Source organism: Ammodytes marinus (assembly GCF_949987685.1).
Source record: "Ammodytes marinus genome assembly, chromosome: 1".
Lineage (NCBI taxonomy): Eukaryota > Metazoa > Chordata > Actinopteri > Uranoscopiformes > Ammodytidae > Ammodytes > Ammodytes marinus.
The window spans coordinates 37,005,541-37,026,469 of NC_137230.1; the positions used below are offsets into that span (position 1 = coordinate 37,005,541).

Sequence of the window (20,929 nt, forward strand, 5' to 3'; positions counted from 1 at the left end):
AGTAAGCACAGTGCAGTTGGTTTTCATCACATATGATCGGAGAAAGTATCAAAGCACTAATTTGATATCTTATAGAATGGTTGTATTTGTGTCCAACAAAAAGCTACATTGTCATCACAAGTAGCCTATCTTTACTCTGATTTGTACCAAACATAATAGGTATCTTCTTCCAGTGTGATAAGAAAATATACATTTAAGGCATTACTTTTTGTTGAGACCATTTTTTTAAACCAAGTGAAAATGAAGCCTAAGTATTAACAGTTTAAAGGGATATTCAGGATGTTTTGAAGTGGTTGTATGGGATACTTTGGCATAGTAAGTGTGTTAACTTGTGGAAATTGAAGAGATGTTGCTGTAGCAGAAGTCAGCATTGTAGGAAAAAGTATTTTCACCAAATTGAATAGCAATTGAACAGAAATTTAGGTTTTAGGTTAGCATTTATACATGTTGTGAAACAACGTTTTTCTTCTGGCCCCCTCTGCAACAGTACAATGCTGACTTTTGCTACAGTAACCGCCCCCCTAAACTCTTTATAATGACTGTGCTGATCACCATCTCCATAAGGTAACATACTAACTGTGTCTAAGTACTCCATTCAACCCTACTTCAAGAATGAACTATCCCTTAAGTACTGTCAAACTGAGGAAATTGATCATTTTGCTTATTGCTGGTGAAATCAGAACCTGCTGTTGCAATGTCGGTTGAAAGAGATTTTACTTTGACTTCAAACATTACTTGACTCATCAGTTTCTACAACCACACCTGCTCCAACAACAACAACCACACCTGCTCCAACAACAACAACAACCACACCTGCTCCAACAACAACAACAACAACAACCACACCTGCTCCAACAACAACAACAACCACACCTGCTCCAACAACAACAACCACACCTGCTCCAACACCAACAACACCACCTGCTCCAACACCACCAAATTCTCCAGTGAGGCTGATCAACTCCAGCAGTAGCTGCTCTGGCAGAGTGGAAGTCTTCCATAACGGCCAGTGGGGGACAGTGTGTGACGACGGCTGGGGGCTGATTGATGCTGAAGTGGTCTGTCGACAGATTGGCTGTGGCAGGGCTCGGTCAGCTCCAAGAAGTGCACATTTTGGACGGGGAAGTGGACAAATCTGGCTAGATGATCTTCAGTGTTCAGGAAATGAGTCATCACTAACAGACTGTGCACATCTGGGACTAGGCACACACAACTGTGGACATAATGAAGACGCTGGTGTTACTTGTGAAGGTAAATGTCTATACATAGGGGAGAGTGGGGTGAAGTGAGCTAAAATGATTTATCAGTCAAATGTACACTTTTCCCATTCATTCAGGATTTTTCCTATCAATGTAAATTATCAGAAATTATTCAGGATGAAGGGAGGTGAAAATATGATTGTTTAAGAAAAAGTTTTCTTGTGTCTCACTTTACCCCAGCTTAGGGGTAAACTGAGTTAGACCAGAGAAATAAAGGGGGTAAACTGATCCACTTACTTTTTCCACTCTGAAACTACCATAACAACACATTTTGTAACAGTTAGTGTCCCGACAGCTAGCTTGAAAACCACATTTTCCAGAACTAATGTCGGACTAGTAACAGAATCACAGGGTTTTGTCAATCAATCACGTTTTTCTTCACTAAAAACTTGAAAGTAACTCTGATCAAATACAACATATAATTCCTAATGTTTTAATTAACATTCAAATGACAGATTGAACCAGTTAGATTAAAACACATTCTGGGGGTCAGAACACAGGACCCTTAGAGCCAGCTAGTGTCTGGGGGTCAGAGCAAAGGCAATCAGAAACAGCTAGAGCAGCCTGGGACTCAGAACACAGCACTAGACCCACCTGTCATTTTCCATCTTTTAAGTATTTTAATACTATTTTTTTCTGCATTTGTTTTATTGGGATCATGCATTAAATAAAGACATATTACTTAGAGTCCATTGATATTAAAGGTCACTCTCCTGTCCCCCACATGCATACCTGCCAAACCATGCCCTTGCTGACACCCCTTCAACCCCCACCTCCGGACCGCATTGTCTCTATTCAAACTAGTCTCCTTGCTACCTTAACTATAATGGATTCATTAAAAGAGGGCACAGACACTGTCTCACTTTACCCCACAGCATTTGTCTCACTTTACCCCACAATTTGAGAAAAAACTACCTCTCTTAGCAAATCAGGCTAATCTTAAGTAAGCATCATCACATGGTTTCATATGTTGGTAGTTCATCAACATGTATGATCTAAGTTTTTTTTACCTTAATAAATTTGCTTTGGCACAACAGTTGATTAAGTTGACAGCCAGAAAATTTACTTTTACATGCAAAAAAAAATATTGTTTTGAAAAAAACATGCTTACAATAGCAGAATGACGTCCTCTCCCTCATGGCCAAGGGGAAATGGGAGGGGCTTGAAAACATAACGCTCACATGACCATACATGTGTTCCGTTAGATACAGGGGGTGTCTCACATTACCCGATATCTCACATTAGCTCGTTCTCCCCTACAGTAAGCACAGTGCAGTTGGTTTTCATCACATATGACCTGGGAAAGTATCAAAGCACTAATTTGATATCTTATAGAATGGTTGTATTTGTGTCCAACAAAAAGCTACATTGTCATCACAAGTAGCCTATCTTTACTCCAATTTGTACCAAACATGATAGGTATCTTCTTCCAGTGTGATAAGGAAATATTCATTTAAGGCATTACTTTTTGTTGAGACCATTTTTTTAAACCAAGTGAAAATGAAGCCTAAGTATTAACATTTTAAAGGGATATTCAGGATGTTTTGAAGTGGTTTTATGGGATACTTCGGCATAGTAAATGTGTTAACTTGTGGAAATTGAAGAGATGTTGCTGTAGCGAAGTCAGCATTGTAGGAAAAAGTATTTTCACCAAATTGAATAGCAATTGAAGAGAAATTTAGGTTTTAGGTTAGCATTTATACATGTGAAACAACGTTTTTCTTCTGGCCCCCTCTGCAACAGTACAATGCTGACTTTTGCTACAGTAACCTCCCCCCTAAACTCTTTATAATGACTGTGCTGATCACCATCTCCATAAGGTAACATACTAACTGTGTCTAAGTACTCCATTCAACCCTACTTCAAGAATGAACTATCCCTTAAGTACTGTCAAACTGAGGAAATTGATCATTTTGCTTATTGCTGGTGAAATCAGAACCTGCTGTTGCAATGTCGGTTGAAAGAGATTTTACTTTGACTTCAAACATTAATTGACTCATCAGTTTCTACAACCACACCTGCTCCATTACCACCAGGTTCTCGAGTGAGGCTGGTCGGCTCCAGCAGTAGCTGCTCTGGCAGAGTGGAAGTCTTCCATAACGGCTCGTGGGGGACAGTGTGTGACGACCACTGGGGGCTGAGAGATGCTGATGTGGTCTGTCGACAGCTTGGCTGTGGCAGGCAGGGCTGCCTTTACCTGCCACTAGGCCCTGGGGCTGAGAGGTTTCGTAGGCCCCCCCGGGCGGCGGTCTTACAATACAGATGTGTTAAAGCCATGTTTGTCTACACCACAATATCTCTATTGATGAAATACAAAATCACTTAAGGTAACATGTAAATAACCCCCTCCTGGTCTAATGACTTTTAATAACCAAACACACAAGTTATTGAGGAGACAGCGGTGGGGTCCCAGGATCTTTTAGGGGGGTCCGGGGGCATGCCCCCCCGGAAGAAAAATTTGAACCTTTTTAAAGTAAAATGCATCAATCTGGTGCACTTTGAGAAGAAAACTAAGGCTAAATCAACTGTGTCCTATGTGAGCTATTTTCTGGAATAATTTGGAGACACAGAAATACCAAAAAGCAGAAACAAAAATACAAAGGTTTAAAAAACCCAGTCATTCAGCATTCCAATTTTTTTTAAATAATCCCTTATCCCAAAGCTACGTCTCTCTTTGAATTCTTCGTTTTGCTTTTAATGGCTCAACTCAATATAGGCCCTTAATCTGCGTTGCCCCGAACAATGTTATTTAAACAAAAATAACAAAAATTTACTGGTGAATGATAGGCCCGTTGATCTTCATAGGCCAAAAAATAATGTGATTTTTTTCCCCTTTTTCTTTACTGGTTCATGATAGGCCCCTGTTCTCCGTACGCCCGCCCCCCTACGAAGATTAGGGGCCTATCATGAGCCAGTCAATAATTTATTGTTTTAAATGACAATATTCGGGGCCTTCTTAGATCAGGGGCCTATATTGAGACAGAAAAAAAAAAAAAAAAAAAAAAATTTTTTTTTTTTTTTTTTTTTTTGAGAGGCCCCTAATCTTCGTAGGCCCTGGGGCTTCAGCCCAGGTAAGCCCGTGCATAAAGGCGGCCCTGGTGGCAGGGCTCTGTCAGCTCCACAAAGAGCACATTTTGGACGGGGACGTGGACAAATCTGGCTAGATGATCTCCAGTGTTCAGGAAATGAGTCATCGCTAACAGACTGTAGACATCCGGGACTAGGCAGACACAACTGTGGACACTCTGAAGACGCTGGTGTTATTTGTGCAGGTAAATGTCTATACATAGGGGAGAGTGGGGTGAAGTGAGCTAAAATGATTTATCAGTCAAATGTACACTTTTCCCATGCATTCAGGATTTTTCCTATCAATGTAAATTATCAGAAATTATTCAGGATGAAGGGAGGTGAAAATATGATTGTTTAAGAAAAAGTTTTCTTGTGTCTCACTTTACCCCAGCTTAGGGGTAAACTGAGTTAGACCAGAGAAATAAAGGGGGTAAACTGATCCACTTACTTTTTCCACTCTGAAACTACCATAACAACACATTTTGTAACAGTTAGTGTCCCGACAGCTAGCTTGAAAACCACATTTTCCAGAACTAATGTCGGACTAGTAACAGAATCACAGGGTTTTGTCAATCAATCACGTTTTTCTTCACTAAAAACTTGAAAGTAACTCTGATCAAATACAACATATAATTCCTAATGTTTTAATTAACATTCAAATGACAGATTGAACCAGTTAGATTAAAACACATTCTGGGGGTCAGAACACAGGACCCTTAGAGCCAGCTAGTGTCTGGGGGTCAGAGCAAAGGCAATCAGAAACAGCTAGAGCAGCCTGGGACTCAGAACACAGCACTAGACCCACCTGTCATTTTCCATCTTTTGAGTATTTTAATACTATTTTTCTGCATTTGTTTTATTGGGATCATGCATTGAATAAAGACATATTACTTAGAGTCCATTGATATTAAAGGTCACTCTCCTGTCCCCCACATGCATACCTGCCAAACCATGCCCTTGCTGACACCCCTTCAACCCCCACCTCCGGACCGCATTGTCTCTATTCAAACTAGTCTCCTTGCTACCTTAACTATAATGGATTCATTAAAAGAGGGCACAGACACTGTCTCACTTTACCCCACAGCATTTGTCTCACTTTACCCCACAATTTGAGAAAAAAACTACCTCTCTTAGCAAATCAGGCTAATCTTAAGTAAGCATCATCACATGGTTTCATATGTTGGTAGTTCATCAACATGTATGATCTAAGTTTTTTTTACCTGAATCAATTTGCTTTGGCACAACAGTTGATTAAGTTGACAGCCAGAAAATTTACTTTTACATGCAAAAAAAAATGTTGTTTTGAAAAAAACATGCTTACAATAGCAGAATGACGTCCTCTCCCTCATGGCCAAGGGGAAATGGGAGGGGCTTGAAAACATAACGCTCACATGACCATACATGTGTTCCGTTAGATGCAGGGGGTGTCTCACATTACCCGATATCTCACATTAGCTCGTTCTCCCCTACAGTAAGCACAGTGCAGTTGGTTTTCATCACATATGACCTGGGAAAGTATCACAGCACTAATTTGATATCTTATAGAATGGTTGTATTTGTGTCCAACAAAAAGCTACATTGTCATCCCAAGTAGCCTATCTTTACTCCAATTTGTACCAAACATAATAGGTATCTTCTTCCAGTGTGATAAGAAAATATACATTTAAGGCATTACTTTTTGTTGAGACCATTTTTTTAAACCAAGTGAAAATGAAGCCTAAGTATTAACAGTTTAAAGGGATATTCAGGATGTTTTGAAGTGGTTGTATGGGATACTTCGGCATAATAAATGTGTTAACTTGTGGAAATTGAAGAGATGTTGCTGTAGCAGAAGTCAGCATTGTAGGAAAAAGTATTTTCAACAAATTGAATAGCAATTGAACAGAAATTTAGGTTTTAGGTTAGCATTTATACATGTTGTGAAACAACGTTTTTCTTCTGGCCCCCTCTGCAACAGTACAATGCTGACTTTTGCTACAGTAACCGCCCCCCTAAACTCTTTATAATGACTGTGCTGATCACCATCTCCATAAGGTAACATACTAACTGTGTCTAAGTACTCCATTCAACCCTACTTCAAGAATGAACTATCCCTTAAGTACTGTCAAACTGAGGAAATTGATCATTTTGCTTATTGCTGGTGAAATCAGAACCTGCTGTTGCAATGTCGGTTGAAAGAGATTTTACTTTGACTTCAAACATTAATTGACTCATCAGTTTCTACAACCACACCTGCTCCATTACCACCAGGTTCTCGAGTGAGGCTGGTCGGCTCCAACAGTAGATGCTCTGGCAGAGTGGAAGTCTTCCATAACGGCCAGTGGGGGACAGTGTGTGACGACAGCTGGGGGCTGAGTGATGCTGAAGTGGTCTGTCGACAGATTGGCTGTGGCAGGGCTCGGTCAGCTCCAGGAAGTGCACATTTCGGACGGGGAAGTGGACCAATCTGGATAGTTGATCTCCAGTGTTCAGGAAGAGAGTCATCGCTAACAGACTGTGCACATCTGGAACTAGGCACACACAACTGTGGACATCATGAAGACGCTGGTGTTATTTGTGAAGGTAAATGTCTATACATAGGGGAGAGTGGGGTGAAGTGAGCTAAAATTATTTATCAGTCAAATGTACACTTTTCCCATTCATTCAGGATTTTTCCTATCAATGTAAATTATCGGAAATTATTCAGGATGAAGGGAGGTGAAAATATGATTGTTTAAGAAAAAGTTTTCTTGTGTCTCACTTTACCCCAGCTTAGGGGTAAGCTGAGTTAGACCAGAGAAATAAAGGGGGTAAACTGATCCACTTACTTTTTCCACTCTGAAACTACCATAACAACACATTTTGTAACAGTTAGTGTCCCGACAGCTAGCTTGAAAACCACATTTTCCAGAACTAATGTCGGACTAGTAACAGAATCACGGGGTTTTGTCAATCAATCACGTTTTTCTTCACTAAAAACTTGAAAGTAACTCTGATCAAATACAACATATAATTCCTAATGTTTTAATTAACATTCAAATGACAGATTGAACCAGTTAGATTAAAACACATTCTGGGGGTCAGAACACAGGACCCTTAGAGCCAGCTAGTGTCTGGGGGTCAGAGCAAAGGCAATCAGAAACAGCTAGAGCAGCCTGGGACTCAGAACACAGCACTAGACCCACCTGTCATTTTCCATCTTTTGAGTATTTTAATACTATTTTTCTGCATTTGTTTTATTGGGATCATGCATTGAATAAAGACATATTACTTAGAGTCCATTGATATTAAAGGTCACTCTCCTGTCCCCCACATGCATACCTGCCAAACCATGCCCTTGCTGACACCCCTTCAACCCCCACCTCCGGACCGCATTGTCTCTATTCAAACTAGTCTCCTTGCTACCTTAACTATAATGGATTCATTAAAAGAGGGCACAGACACTGTCTCACTTTACCCCACAGCATTTGTCTCACTTTACCCCACAATTTGAGAAAAAAAACTACCTCTCTTAGCAAATCAGGCTAATCTTAAGTAAGCATCATCACATGGTTTCATATGTTGGTAGTTCATCAACATGTATGATCTAAGTTTTTTTTACCTTAATAAATTTGCTTTGGCACAACAGTTGATTAAGTTGACAGCCAGAAAATTTACTTTTACATGCAAAAAAAAATGTTGTTTTGAAAAAAACATACTTACAACAGCACAATGACGTCCTCTCCCTCATGGCCAAGGGGAAATGGGAGGGGCTTGAAAACATAACGCTCACATGACCATACATGTGTTCCGTTAGATGCAGGGGGTGTCTCACATTACCCGATATCTCACATTAGCTCGTTCTCCCCTACAGTAAGCACAGTGCAGTTGGTTTTCATCACATATGACCTGAGAAAGTATCAAAGCACTAATTTGATATCTTACAGAATGGTTGTATTTGTGTCCAACAAAAAGCTACATTGTCATCACAAGTAGCCTATCTTTACTCCAATTTGTACCAAACATAATAGGTATCTTCTTCCAGTGTGATAAGGAAATATTCATTTAAGGCATTACTTTTTGTTGAGACCATTTTTTTAAACCAAGTGAAAATGAAGCCTAAGTATTAACATTTTAAAGGGATATTCAGGATGTTTTGAAGTGGTTGTATGGGATACTTCGGCATAATAAATGTGTTAACTTGTGGAAATTGAAGAGATGTTGCTGTAGCAGAAGTCAGCATTGTAGGAAAAAGTATTTTCACCAAATTGAATAGCAATTGAACAGAAATTTAGGTTTTAGGTTAGCATTTATACATGTTGTGAAACAACGTTTTTCTTCTGGCCCCCTCTGCAACAGTACAATGCTGACTTCTGCTACAGTAACCTCCCCCCTAAACTCTTTATAATGACTGTGCTGATCACCATCTCCATAAGGTAACATACTAACTGTGTCTAAGTACTCCATTCAACCCTACTTCAAGAATGAACTATCCCTTAAGTAATGTCAAACTGAGGAAATTGATCATTTTGCTAATTACTGGTGAAATCAGAACCTGCTGTTGCAATGTCGGTTGAAAGAGATTTTACTTTGACTTCAAACATTAATTGACTCATCAGTTTCTACAACCACACCTGCTCCAACAACAACAACCACACCTGCTCCAACACCACCAGGTTCTCCAGTGAGGCTGGTCGGCTCCAGCAGTAGCTGCTCTGGCAGAGTGGAAGTCTTCCATAACGGCCAGTGGGGGACAGTGTGTGACGACGCCTGGGGGCTGATTGATGCTGAAGTGGTCTGTCGACAGGTTGGCTGTGGCAGGGCTCGGTCAGCTCCAGGAAGTGCACATTTCGGACGGGGAAGTGGACCAATCTGGCTAGATGATCTCCAGTGTTCAGGAACTGAGTCATCGCTAACAGACTGTGCACATCGGGGACTAGGCACACACAACTGTGGACATAATGAAGACGCTGGTGTTACTTGTGAAGGTAAATGTCTATACATAGGGGAGAGTGGGGTGAAGTGAGCTAAAATTATTTATCAGTCAAATGTACACTTTTCCCATGCATTCAGGATTTTTCCTATCAATGTAAATTATCAGAAATTATTCAGGATGAAGGGAGGTGAAAATATGATTGTTTAAGAAAAAGTTTTCTTGTGTCTCACTTTACCCCAGCTTAGGGGTAAACTGAGTTAGACCAGAGAAATAAAGGGGGTAAACTGATCCACTTACTTTTTCCACTCTGGAACTACCATAACAACACATTTTGTAACAGTTAGTGTCCCGACAGCTAGCTTGAAAACCACATTTTCCAGAACTAATGTCGGACTAGTAACAGAATCACGGGGTTTTGTCAATCAATCACGTTTTTCTTCACTAAAAACTTGAAAGTAACTCTGATCAAATACAACATATAATTCCTAATGTTTTAATTAACATTCAAATGACAGATTGAACCAGTTAGATTAAAACACATTCTGGGGGTCAGAACACAGGACCCTTAGAGCCAGCTAGTGTCTGGGGGTCAGAGCAAAGGCAATCAGAAACAGCTAGAGCAGCCTGGGACTCAGAACACAGCACTAGACCCACCTGTCATTTTCCATCTTTTGAGTATTTTAATACTATTTTTCTGCATTTGTTTTATTGGGATCATGCATTGAATAAAGACATATTACTTAGAGTCCATTGATATTAAAGGTCACTCTCCTGTCCCCCACATGCATACCTGCCAAACCATGCCCTTGCTGACACCCCTTCAACCCCCACCTCCGGACCGCATTGTCTCTATTCAAACTAGTCTCCTTGCTACCTTAACTATAATGGATTCATTAAAAGAGGGCACAGACACTGTCTCACTTTACCCCACAGCATTTGTCTCACTTTACCCCACAATTTGAGAAAAAAAACTACCTCTCTTAGCAAATCAGGCTAATCTTAAGTAAGCATCATCACATGGTTTCATATGTTGGTAGTTCATCAACATGTATGATCTAAGTTTTTTTTACCTTAATAAATTTGCTTTGGCACAACAGTTGATTAAGTTGACAGCCAGAAAATTTACTTTTACATGCAAAAAAAAATGTTGTTTTGAAAAAAACATACTTACAACAGCACAATGACGTCCTCTCCCTCATGGCCAAGGGGAAATGGGAGGGGCTTGAAAACATAACGCTCACATGACCATACATGTGTTCCGTTAGATGCAGGGGGTGTCTCACATTACCCGATATCTCACATTAGCTCGTTCTCCCCTACAGTAAGCACAGTGCAGTTGGTTTTCATCACATATGACCTGAGAAAGTATCAAAGCACTAATTTGATATCTTACAGAATGGTTGTATTTGTGTCCAACAAAAAGCTACATTGTCATCACAAGTAGCCTATCTTTACTCCAATTTGTACCAAACATAATAGGTATCTTCTTCCAGTGTGATAAGGAAATATTCATTTAAGGCATTACTTTTTGTTGAGACCATTTTTTTAAACCAAGTGAAAATGAAGCCTAAGTATTAACATTTTAAAGGGATATTCAGGATGTTTTGAAGTGGTTGTATGGGATACTTCGGCATAATAAATGTGTTAACTTGTGGAAATTGAAGAGATGTTGCTGTAGCAGAAGTCAGCATTGTAGGAAAAAGTATTTTCACCAAATTGAATAGCAATTGAACAGAAATTTAGGTTTTAGGTTAGCATTTATACATGTTGTGAAACAACGTTTTTCTTCTGGCCCCCTCTGCAACAGTACAATGCTGACTTCTGCTACAGTAACCTCCCCCCTAAACTCTTTATAATGACTGTGCTGATCACCATCTCCATAAGGTAACATACTAACTGTGTCTAAGTACTCCATTCAACCCTACTTCAAGAATGAACTATCCCTTAAGTAATGTCAAACTGAGGAAATTGATCATTTTGCTAATTACTGGTGAAATCAGAACCTGCTGTTGCAATGTCGGTTGAAAGAGATTTTACTTTGACTTCAAACATTAATTGACTCATCAGTTTCTACAACCACACCTGCTCCAACAACAACAACCACACCTGCTCCAACACCACCAGGTTCTCCAGTGAGGCTGGTCGGCTCCAGCAGTAGCTGCTCTGGCAGAGTGGAAGTCTTCCATAACGGCCAGTGGGGGACAGTGTGTGACGACGCCTGGGGGCTGATTGATGCTGAAGTGGTCTGTCGACAGGTTGGCTGTGGCAGGGCTCGGTCAGCTCCAGGAAGTGCACATTTCGGACGGGGAAGTGGACCAATCTGGCTAGATGATCTCCAGTGTTCAGGAACTGAGTCATCGCTAACAGACTGTGCACATCGGGGACTAGGCACACACAACTGTGGACATAATGAAGACGCTGGTGTTACTTGTGAAGGTAAATGTCTATACATAGGGGAGAGTGGGGTGAAGTGAGCTAAAATTATTTATCAGTCAAATGTACACTTTTCCCATGCATTCAGGATTTTTCCTATCAATGTAAATTATCAGAAATTATTCAGGATGAAGGGAGGTGAAAATATGATTGTTTAAGAAAAAGTTTTCTTGTGTCTCACTTTACCCCAGCTTAGGGGTAAACTGAGTTAGACCAGAGAAATAAAGGGGGTAAACTGATCCACTTACTTTTTCCACTCTGGAACTACCATAACAACACATTTTGTAACAGTTAGTGTCCCGACAGCTAGCTTGAAAACCACATTTTCCAGAACTAATGTCGGACTAGTAACAGAATCACAGGGTTTTGTCAATCAATCACGTTTTTCTTCACTAAAAACTTGAAAGTAACTCTGATCAAATACAACATATAATTCCTAATGTTTTAATTAACATTCAAATGACAGATTGAACCAGTTAGATTAAAACACATTCTGGGGGTCAGAACACAGGACCCTTAGAGCCAGCTAGTGTCTGGGGGTCAGAGCAAAGGCAATCAGAAACAGCTAGAGCAGCCTGGGACTCAGAACACAGCACTAGACCCACCTGTCATTTTCCATCTTTTAAGTATTTTAATACTATTTTTTTCTGCATTTGTTTTATTGGGATCATGCATTAAATAAAGACATATTACTTAGAGTCCATTGATATTAAAGGTCACTCTCCTGTCCCCCACATGCATACCTGCCAAACCATGCCCTTGCTGACACCCCTTCAACCCCCACCTCCGGACCGCATTGTCTCTATTCAAACTAGTCTCCTTGCTACCTTAACTATAATGGATTCATTAAAAGAGGGCACAGACACTGTCTCACTTTACCCCACAGCATTTGTCTCACTTTACCCCACAATTTGAGAAAAAACTACCTCTCTTAGCAAATCAGGCTAATCTTAAGTAAGCATCATCACATGGTTTCATATGTTGGTAGTTCATCAACATGTATGATCTAAGTTTTTTTTACCTTAATAAATTTGCTTTGGCACAACAGTTGATTAAGTTGACAGCCAGAAAATTTACTTTTACATGCAAAAAAAAATATTGTTTTGAAAAAAACATGCTTACAATAGCAGAATGACGTCCTCTCCCTCATGGCCAAGGGGAAATGGGAGGGGCTTGAAAACATAACGCTCACATGACCATACATGTGTTCCGTTAGATACAGGGGGTGTCTCACATTACCCGATATCTCACATTAGCTCGTTCTCCCCTACAGTAAGCACAGTGCAGTTGGTTTTCATCACATATGACCTGGGAAAGTATCAAAGCACTAATTTGATATCTTATAGAATGGTTGTATTTGTGTCCAACAAAAAGCTACATTGTCATCACAAGTAGCCTATCTTTACTCCAATTTGTACCAAACATGATAGGTATCTTCTTCCAGTGTGATAAGGAAATATTCATTTAAGGCATTACTTTTTGTTGAGACCATTTTTTTAAACCAAGTGAAAATGAAGCCTATGTATTAACATTTTAAAGGGATATTCAGGATGTTTTGAAGTGGTTTTATGGGATACTTCGGCATAGTAAATGTGTTAACTTGTGGAAATTGAAGAGATGTTGCTGTAGCGAAGTCAGCATTGTAGGAAAAAGTATTTTCACCAAATTGAATAGCAATTGAAGAGAAATTTAGGTTTTAGGTTAGCATTTATACATGTTGTGAAACAACGTTTTTCTTCTGGCCCCCTCTGCAACAGTACAATGCTGACTTTTGCTACAGTAACCTCCCCCCTAAACTCTTTATAATGACTGTGCTGATCACCATCTCCATAAGGTAACATACTAACTGTGTCTAAGTACTCCATTCAACCCTACTTCAAGAATGAACTATCCCTTAAGTACTGTCAAACTGAGGAAATTGATCATTTTGCTTATTGCTGGTGAAATCAGAACCTGCTGTTGCAATGTCGGTTGAAAGAGATTTTACTTTGACTTCAAACATTAATTGACTCATCAGTTTCTACAACCACACCTGCTCCATTACCACCAGGTTCTCGAGTGAGGCTGGTCGGCTCCAGCAGTAGCTGCTCTGGCAGAGTGGAAGTCTTCCATAACGGCTCGTGGGGGACAGTGTGTGACGACCACTGGGGGCTGAGAGATGCTGATGTGGTCTGTCGACAGCTTGGCTGTGGCAGGGCTCGGTCAGCTCCAGGAAGTGCACATTTTGGACAGGGACGTGGACAAATCTGGCTAGATGATCTCCAGTGTTCAGGAAATGAGTCATCGCTAACAGACTGTAGACATCCGGGACTAGGCAGACACAACTGTGGACACTCTGAAGACGCTGGTGTTATTTGTGCAGGTAAATGTCTATACATAGGGGAGAGTGGGGTGAAGTGAGCTAAAATGATTTATCAGTCAAATGTACACTTTTCCCATGCATTCAGGATTTTTCCTATCAATGTAAATTATCAGAAATTATTCAGGATGAAGGGAGGTGAAAATATGATTGTTTAAGAAAAAGTTTTCTTGTGTCTCACTTTACCCCAGCTTAGGGGTAAACTGAGTTAGACCAGAGAAATAAAGGGGGTAAACTGATCCACTTACTTTTTCCACTCTGAAACTACCATAACAACACATTTTGTAACAGTTAGTGTCCCGACAGCTAGCTTGAAAACCACATTTTCCAGAACTAATGTCGGACTAGTAACAGAATCACAGGGTTTTGTCAATCAATCACGTTTTTCTTCACTAAAAACTTGAAAGTAACTCTGATCAAATACAACATATAATTCCTAATGTTTTAATTAACATTCAAATGACAGATTGAACCAGTTAGATTAAAACACATTCTGGGGGTCAGAACACAGGACCCTTAGAGCCAGCTAGTGTCTGGGGGTCAGAGCAAAGGCAATCAGAAACAGCTAGAGCAGCCTGGGACTCAGAACACAGCACTAGACCCACCTGTCATTTTCCATCTTTTGAGTATTTTAATACTATTTTTCTGCATTTGTTTTATTGGGATCATGCATTGAATAAAGACATATTACTTAGAGTCCATTGATATTAAAGGTCACTCTCCTGTCCCCCACATGCATACCTGCCAAACCATGCCCTTGCTGACACCCCTTCAACCCCCACCTCCGGACCGCATTGTCTCTATTCAAACTAGTCTCCTTGCTACCTTAACTATAATGGATTCATTAAAAGAGGGCACAGACACTGTCTCACTTTACCCCACAGCATTTGTCTCACTTTACCCCACAATTTGAGAAAAAAACTACCTCTCTTAGCAAATCAGGCTAATCTTAAGTAAGCATCATCACATGGTTTCATATGTTGGTAGTTCATCAACATGTATGATCTAAGTTTTTTTTACCTGAATCAATTTGCTTTGGCACAACAGTTGATTAAGTTGACAGCCAGAAAATTTACTTTTACATCAGGGTTCGTACAGATGCTTGAAAGTCGGGAAAATGCTTGATTTTAACCATAGTGTTTTCAAGGTTTGAAATGTGCTTGAAATTTGAACACTGTGCTGGAAAATGCTTGATTTTCTCTATATTGACCAGTGTTGTATTTTAACAAATAGGCTACAAAAAAATTGTATTCTGTAATTTTTTAAAAATTAAGTCGAATGTTTTTTTCTCCGCCGTCTGCTCCCCGTGTTTTCTTTCCGTGCGCACGCGCCTCACCTGGTGATCACTTCAGCAATCAGCAATTATCCAAAACTAACCAAGTCGCTGTCGCTGCTCACATGGACCTATCGCTCCCGAAGCTGCCATGCCAGGTTGCCGATTCAATAAACACTGGCTTGAAAATGATAAATACAAAAATGGGCTACGACGTGGACCAAATGACCGGAAAGGATACTGCTCGGTCTGCAAAAAGGATATCGAGATTTATACAATGGGGGAATCGGCACTTACAAGTCATGCGAAAGGTAAGTCAATTGAGACAAAGTTTTCGTTCAATCATATCGGACAATTTCACTTTAGATGACTGTTCACTCATGTTCTCCTTTGTAAGTTACACTAAATTCCGAGTTTGTGTGTGTGTGTTACTGACTTGTCGATACAAAAATAGCTTGCTAAATTGACGCTCAAATCCGTTAGCAATTAGCTGGTCAGCTAGTTCTGATTCAGTCATTGCATCAACGTCATGTTGTTAGCTAGATAACGTTAGCTCGGGGTACTTTGAGCTAACGTTAGTTCGGGGTTTTTTCATCCTAACGTGACGTTACACCTAGCGGGGTGATAACCGAGGCAGCCCGATGCATTTTCATTTGATAACACTAGTAACATTAGTTACGGTATTTGCTGGCTGAGACGTTGCAAAGTGAATTCAGTCCACGGTCCCAGCATGTTAACGCTATGTCGTGTTATGTGTACCGATGCTTTATTGGACCACAGCCCATTTAGTCCCGTATACGTAAGAAATCATGGACGTATTATGGCTAAAATACCTTTTTTATTGACTGGAATCCCTTTTTGGAAGAGGATCACTTTTTGGCAACACACCGACATACACAAACTGTAACTTAGCACTATTAGGAGTTTATGGTACAAGAGCTACTATTAAAAATAGTTTTAAAAAAATCAATTTTTTTTAAATACAATTATTCAGCCGGGAGAAGAGGGACTCTGTGCCAAGGCTGTATTTGCCCTTAGTTATTCTGTGTGTGTGTGTGTGTGTGTGTGTGTGTGTGTGTGTGTGTGTGTGTGTGTGACTGCACACATTAATAAACATGAGCTCCAAAATTCAACTTGTGTGTGTGAGAGAAATAAGTTATTAATTAGCAAGTATTGCCTACAGCTATTGATTTATGAGTATGGCATAGATATAGTATTGCATACATCTAGAGCTATTGATTATGAGTAGTATACATATAGTCATGTTGTTATTAACCTGATAGATGGTCATTTTGCTCATATGAACTAAACTGATAAAGGCCTGTTGAGGGCCATACTCTTGAATTTGCTTCTCTCAATAACATTTGATTTGTTTTTCCTTTTTCTCAGGCAGGAAACATCAAGACCATTTAAAGCATAGGTCCGGTCCTTCCCTGGGGGCTTATTTCCAACAGCCACATACTGCATCTAGCAGTGGAGACGTGACCTGCTCAACTTCAACATCAAACGGTGCAACCCAAGCTACTACAGCAACAGCCAGTTGTGAAAAGGACACCTCAGCAAACACCAAGAGACCTTTCATTAGCACAAACCCAGCTCTGATGGCAGAGATTTGTTGGACAACAAAAATGATAACCAGCCATTATTCCTACAAGTCATGTGAGAACATTGGAGCGGTTTTCAAAACCATGTTTCCTGACAGTGAGGTTGCAAAACAGTTTGCTTGTGGGGAGAAGAAAGCAGCATATCTTTCCACGTTTGGGATAGCTCCTCATTTCCTGTCCCTGATGAAAGAATAAGTCAAGAAAGATCGATATGTGCTTCTCTTTGATGAAAGCTTGAACAGGGAAATGAGGAAAAGCCAGCTTGATGTGCACGTGCGATTCTGGCAAGATAACCATGTTAAAACAAGATATCTAAGTTCGGTTTTCATGGGTCATCACACTGCGGTACAAATGTACGAAAAACTGGATACTGTTTGTTCAGAAATTGGGTTCCACAACCTCATGCAGCTTTCAATGGATGGGCCCAATGTGAACTTAAAGCTTTTGAGACTGTTACAACAAAACATTAAAGATCAAACAGGAAAGAACATGGTGGATGTTGGAAGCTGTGGTTTACACATACTGCACAATTCCTTCAGAGCAGGCTGTTTTTTTATTTATTTATTTATTTACATGTTTGATTAATGTGCAAGTGAATGTACATGTGTTATAACTGTAAAGAAAGGTGCTATTGTGTCTTTACAGTATGTTCATTGTTAACAGACTGTTTAATTAGTGTTTGGACCGAAAATGATTTCCAATTGCACTTATTCCTTTGCCCATGGAATTTATTTTGTTGTGAACTATTTAGATATAGTGCAGAATGTGAATGTATTTGATCTATTTTTGGTAAATTGGCATTATTTGCACTTGAATTCAATTACATATTGTTTAAATGTTTGCCTAATGTGCAAGCTAATTTACATTTGTTATAACTTTGCATTGTTTGCACGTGAAGTACATCAAATGTACATGTTTAATTCATGTTTGCTAAATTTGAAAGTAAAGAATGAATTAACTAAAAGTTATTGTGTTTGTTTATCATTCATAGAGGATTGTTCCCTTGCCATGTAAATTGTCATTTCTGCAAAAGAGCAACAGACAAATAGAAATGAAGGTAAACAGGGAGGATTATTTGTCATGTATATGTATATATAGAGTCTATTTAAAGCTTCGGGTTCCTTGAAAAGGTTCACATTTTATCTTGAAAGTGCTGGAAAAGTGCTTGAATTTTACACTTAAAAAGCTGTACGAACCCTGTACATGCAAAAAAAAATGTTGTTTTGAAAAAAACATGCTTACAATAGCAGAATGACGTCCTCTCCCTCATGGCCAAGGGGAAATGGGAGGGGCTTGAAAACATAACGCTCACATGACCATACATGTGTTCCGTTAGATGCAGGGGGTGTCTCACATTACCCGATATCTCACATTAGCTCGTTCTCCCCTACAGTAAGCACAGTGCAGTTGGTTTTCATCACATATGACCTGGGAAAGTATCACAGCACTAATTTGATATCTTATAGAATGGTTGTATTTGTGTCCAACAAAAAGCTACATTGTCATCCCAAGTAGCCTATCTTTACTCCAATTTGTACCAAACATAATAGGTATCTTCTTCCAGTGTGATAAGAAAATATACATTTAAGGCATTACTTTTTGTTGAGACCATTTTTTTAAACCAAGTGAAAATGAAGCCTAAGTATTAACAGTTTAAAGGGATATTCAGGATGTTTTGAAGTGGTTGTATGGGATACTTCGGCATAATAAATGTGTTAACTTGTGGAAATTGAAGAGATGTTGCTGTAGCAGAAGTCAGCATTGTAGGAAAAAGTATTTTCACCAAATTGAATAGCAATTGAACAGAAATTTAGGTTTTAGGTTAGCATTTATACATGTTGTGAAACAACGTTTTTCTTCTGGCCCCCTCTGCAACAGTACAATGCTGACTTTTGCTACAGTAACCGCCCCCCTAAACTCTTTATAATGACTGTGCTGATCACCATCTCCATAAGGTAACATACTAACTGTGTCTAAGTACTCCATTCAACCCTACTTCAAGAATGAACTATCCCTTAAGTACTGTCAAACTGAGGAAATTGATCATTTTGCTTATTGCTGGTGAAATCAGAACCTGCTGTTGCAATGTCGGTTGAAAGAGATTTTACTTTGACTTCAAACATTAATTGACTCATCAGTTTCTACAACCACACCTGCTCCATTACCACCAGGTTCTCCAGTGAGGCTGGTCGGCTCCAGCAGTAGCTGCTCTGGCAGAGTGGAAGTCTTCCATAACGGCCAGTGGGGGACAGTGTGTGACGACGCCTGGGGGCTGATTGATGCTGAAGTGGTCTGTCGACAGGTTGGCTGTGGCAGGGCTCGGTCAGCTCCAGGAAGTGCACATTTCGGACGGGGAAGTGGACCAATCTGGCTAGATGATCTCCAGTGTTCAGGAACTGAGTCATCGCTAACAGACTGTGCACATCGGGGACTAGGCACACACAACTGTGGACATAATGAAGACGCTGGTGTTACTTGTGAAGGTAAATGTCTATACATAGGGGAGAGTGGGGTGAAGTGAGCTAAAATTATTTATCAGTCAAATGTACACTTTTCCCATGCATTCAGGATTTTTCCTATCAATGTAAATTATCAGAAATTATTCAGGATGAAGGGAGGTGAAAATATGATTGTTTAAGAAAAAGTTTTCTTGTGTCTCACTTTACCCCAGCTTAGGGGTAAACTGAGTTAGACCAGAGAAATAAAGGGGGTAAACTGATCCACTTACTTTTTCCACTCTGGAACTACCATAACAACACATTTTGTAACAGTTAGTGTCCCGACAGCTAGCTTGAAAACCACATTTTCCAGAACTAATGTCGGACTAGTAACAGAATCACGGGGTTTTGTCAATCAATCACGTTTTTCTTCACTAAAAACTTGAAAGTAACTCTGATCAAATACAACATATAATTCCTAATGTTTTAATTAACATTCAAATGACAGATTGAACCAGTTAGATTAAAACACATTCTGGGGGTCAGAACACAGGACCCTTAGAGCCAGCTAGTGTCTGGGGGTCAGAGCAAAGGCAATCAGAAACAGCTAGAGCAGCCTGGGACTCAGAACACAGCACTAGACCCACCTGTCATTTTCCATCTTTTGAGTATTTTAATACTATTTTTCTGCATTTGTTTTATTGGGATCATGCATTGAATAAAGACATATTACTTAGAGTCCATTGATATTAAAGGTCACTCTCCTGTCCCCCACATGCATACCTGCCAAACCATGCCCTTGCTGACACCCCTTCAACCCCCACCTCCGGACCGCATTGTCTCTATTCAAACTAGTCTCCTTGCTACCTTAACTATAATGGATTCATTAAAAGAGGGCACAGACACTGTCTCACTTTACCCCACAGCATTTGTCTCACTTTACCCCACAATTTGAGAAAAAAACTACCTCTCTTAGCAAATCAGGCTAATCTTAACCCATAAGGACCCACGGTGACATCCGTGTTACACACACTTTGAATGTCCAAACATTTTCCTCATACAGGTTTATACTAGATTTTTACTCATTAAGTCCCTTAGTGACATATACTCAACATCCTGGTGTGGTTGTCATGTGACAGCCATGTGACTGTGTCAGGAAGTGACTTCCCAAAGATTGCAGAGTGACAGCTGCACACAATTAGAGAAATTAGCAAATTTCAAAAGCTTGTTTTTTGTTACTAAAGGTAAGTTAAAACCCATTTAACACTTCTAATGCTTTAATAGGGTGTCCTGTATTACATTTAACCCAGTCTGACCATATTTCATTAACAACTTTATATAGAACAAGTTAGGTAAATATCGCTGTGACGTATACGTCACATCGGGCCGTTAGCCTCAAAATAGTAAAAAAAAATTGGAGTGACGTATTTGTCACAATAACAAAAATGGTAATAAGCTAATCAATTAATTATGGTTTTTCATTTATTTTGAATTAATATATGTTCTTTTGCTAAATTCAAAGTACATTTGAACAAATCTAAACAAAAATTAATGACAACACATTGTAATATTAGGGTTCAAAAAAAAAAAGTTTGGATAA

General features: G+C 39.7%; 1 protein-coding gene across 1 annotated transcript; it reads left to right on the forward strand.

Annotated features, from left to right (window-relative positions):
* Nucleotides 1-944: 944 nt before the first annotated feature.
* LOC307263340 (scavenger receptor cysteine-rich domain-containing protein DMBT1-like) lies at nucleotides 945-20,514 on the forward strand (the record flags this gene model as incomplete). Its single annotated transcript, XM_080044474.1, has 9 exons — nucleotides 945-1,251; nucleotides 3,296-3,440; nucleotides 4,365-4,531; nucleotides 6,579-6,890; nucleotides 8,906-9,274; nucleotides 11,290-11,658; nucleotides 13,673-14,017; nucleotides 19,030-19,374; nucleotides 20,486-20,514. Coding segments are annotated over 9 exons (2,388 nt in total), but the record flags the coding sequence as incomplete, so codon positions are not given.
* Between the last annotated feature and the right edge of the window lie 415 nt (nucleotides 20,515-20,929).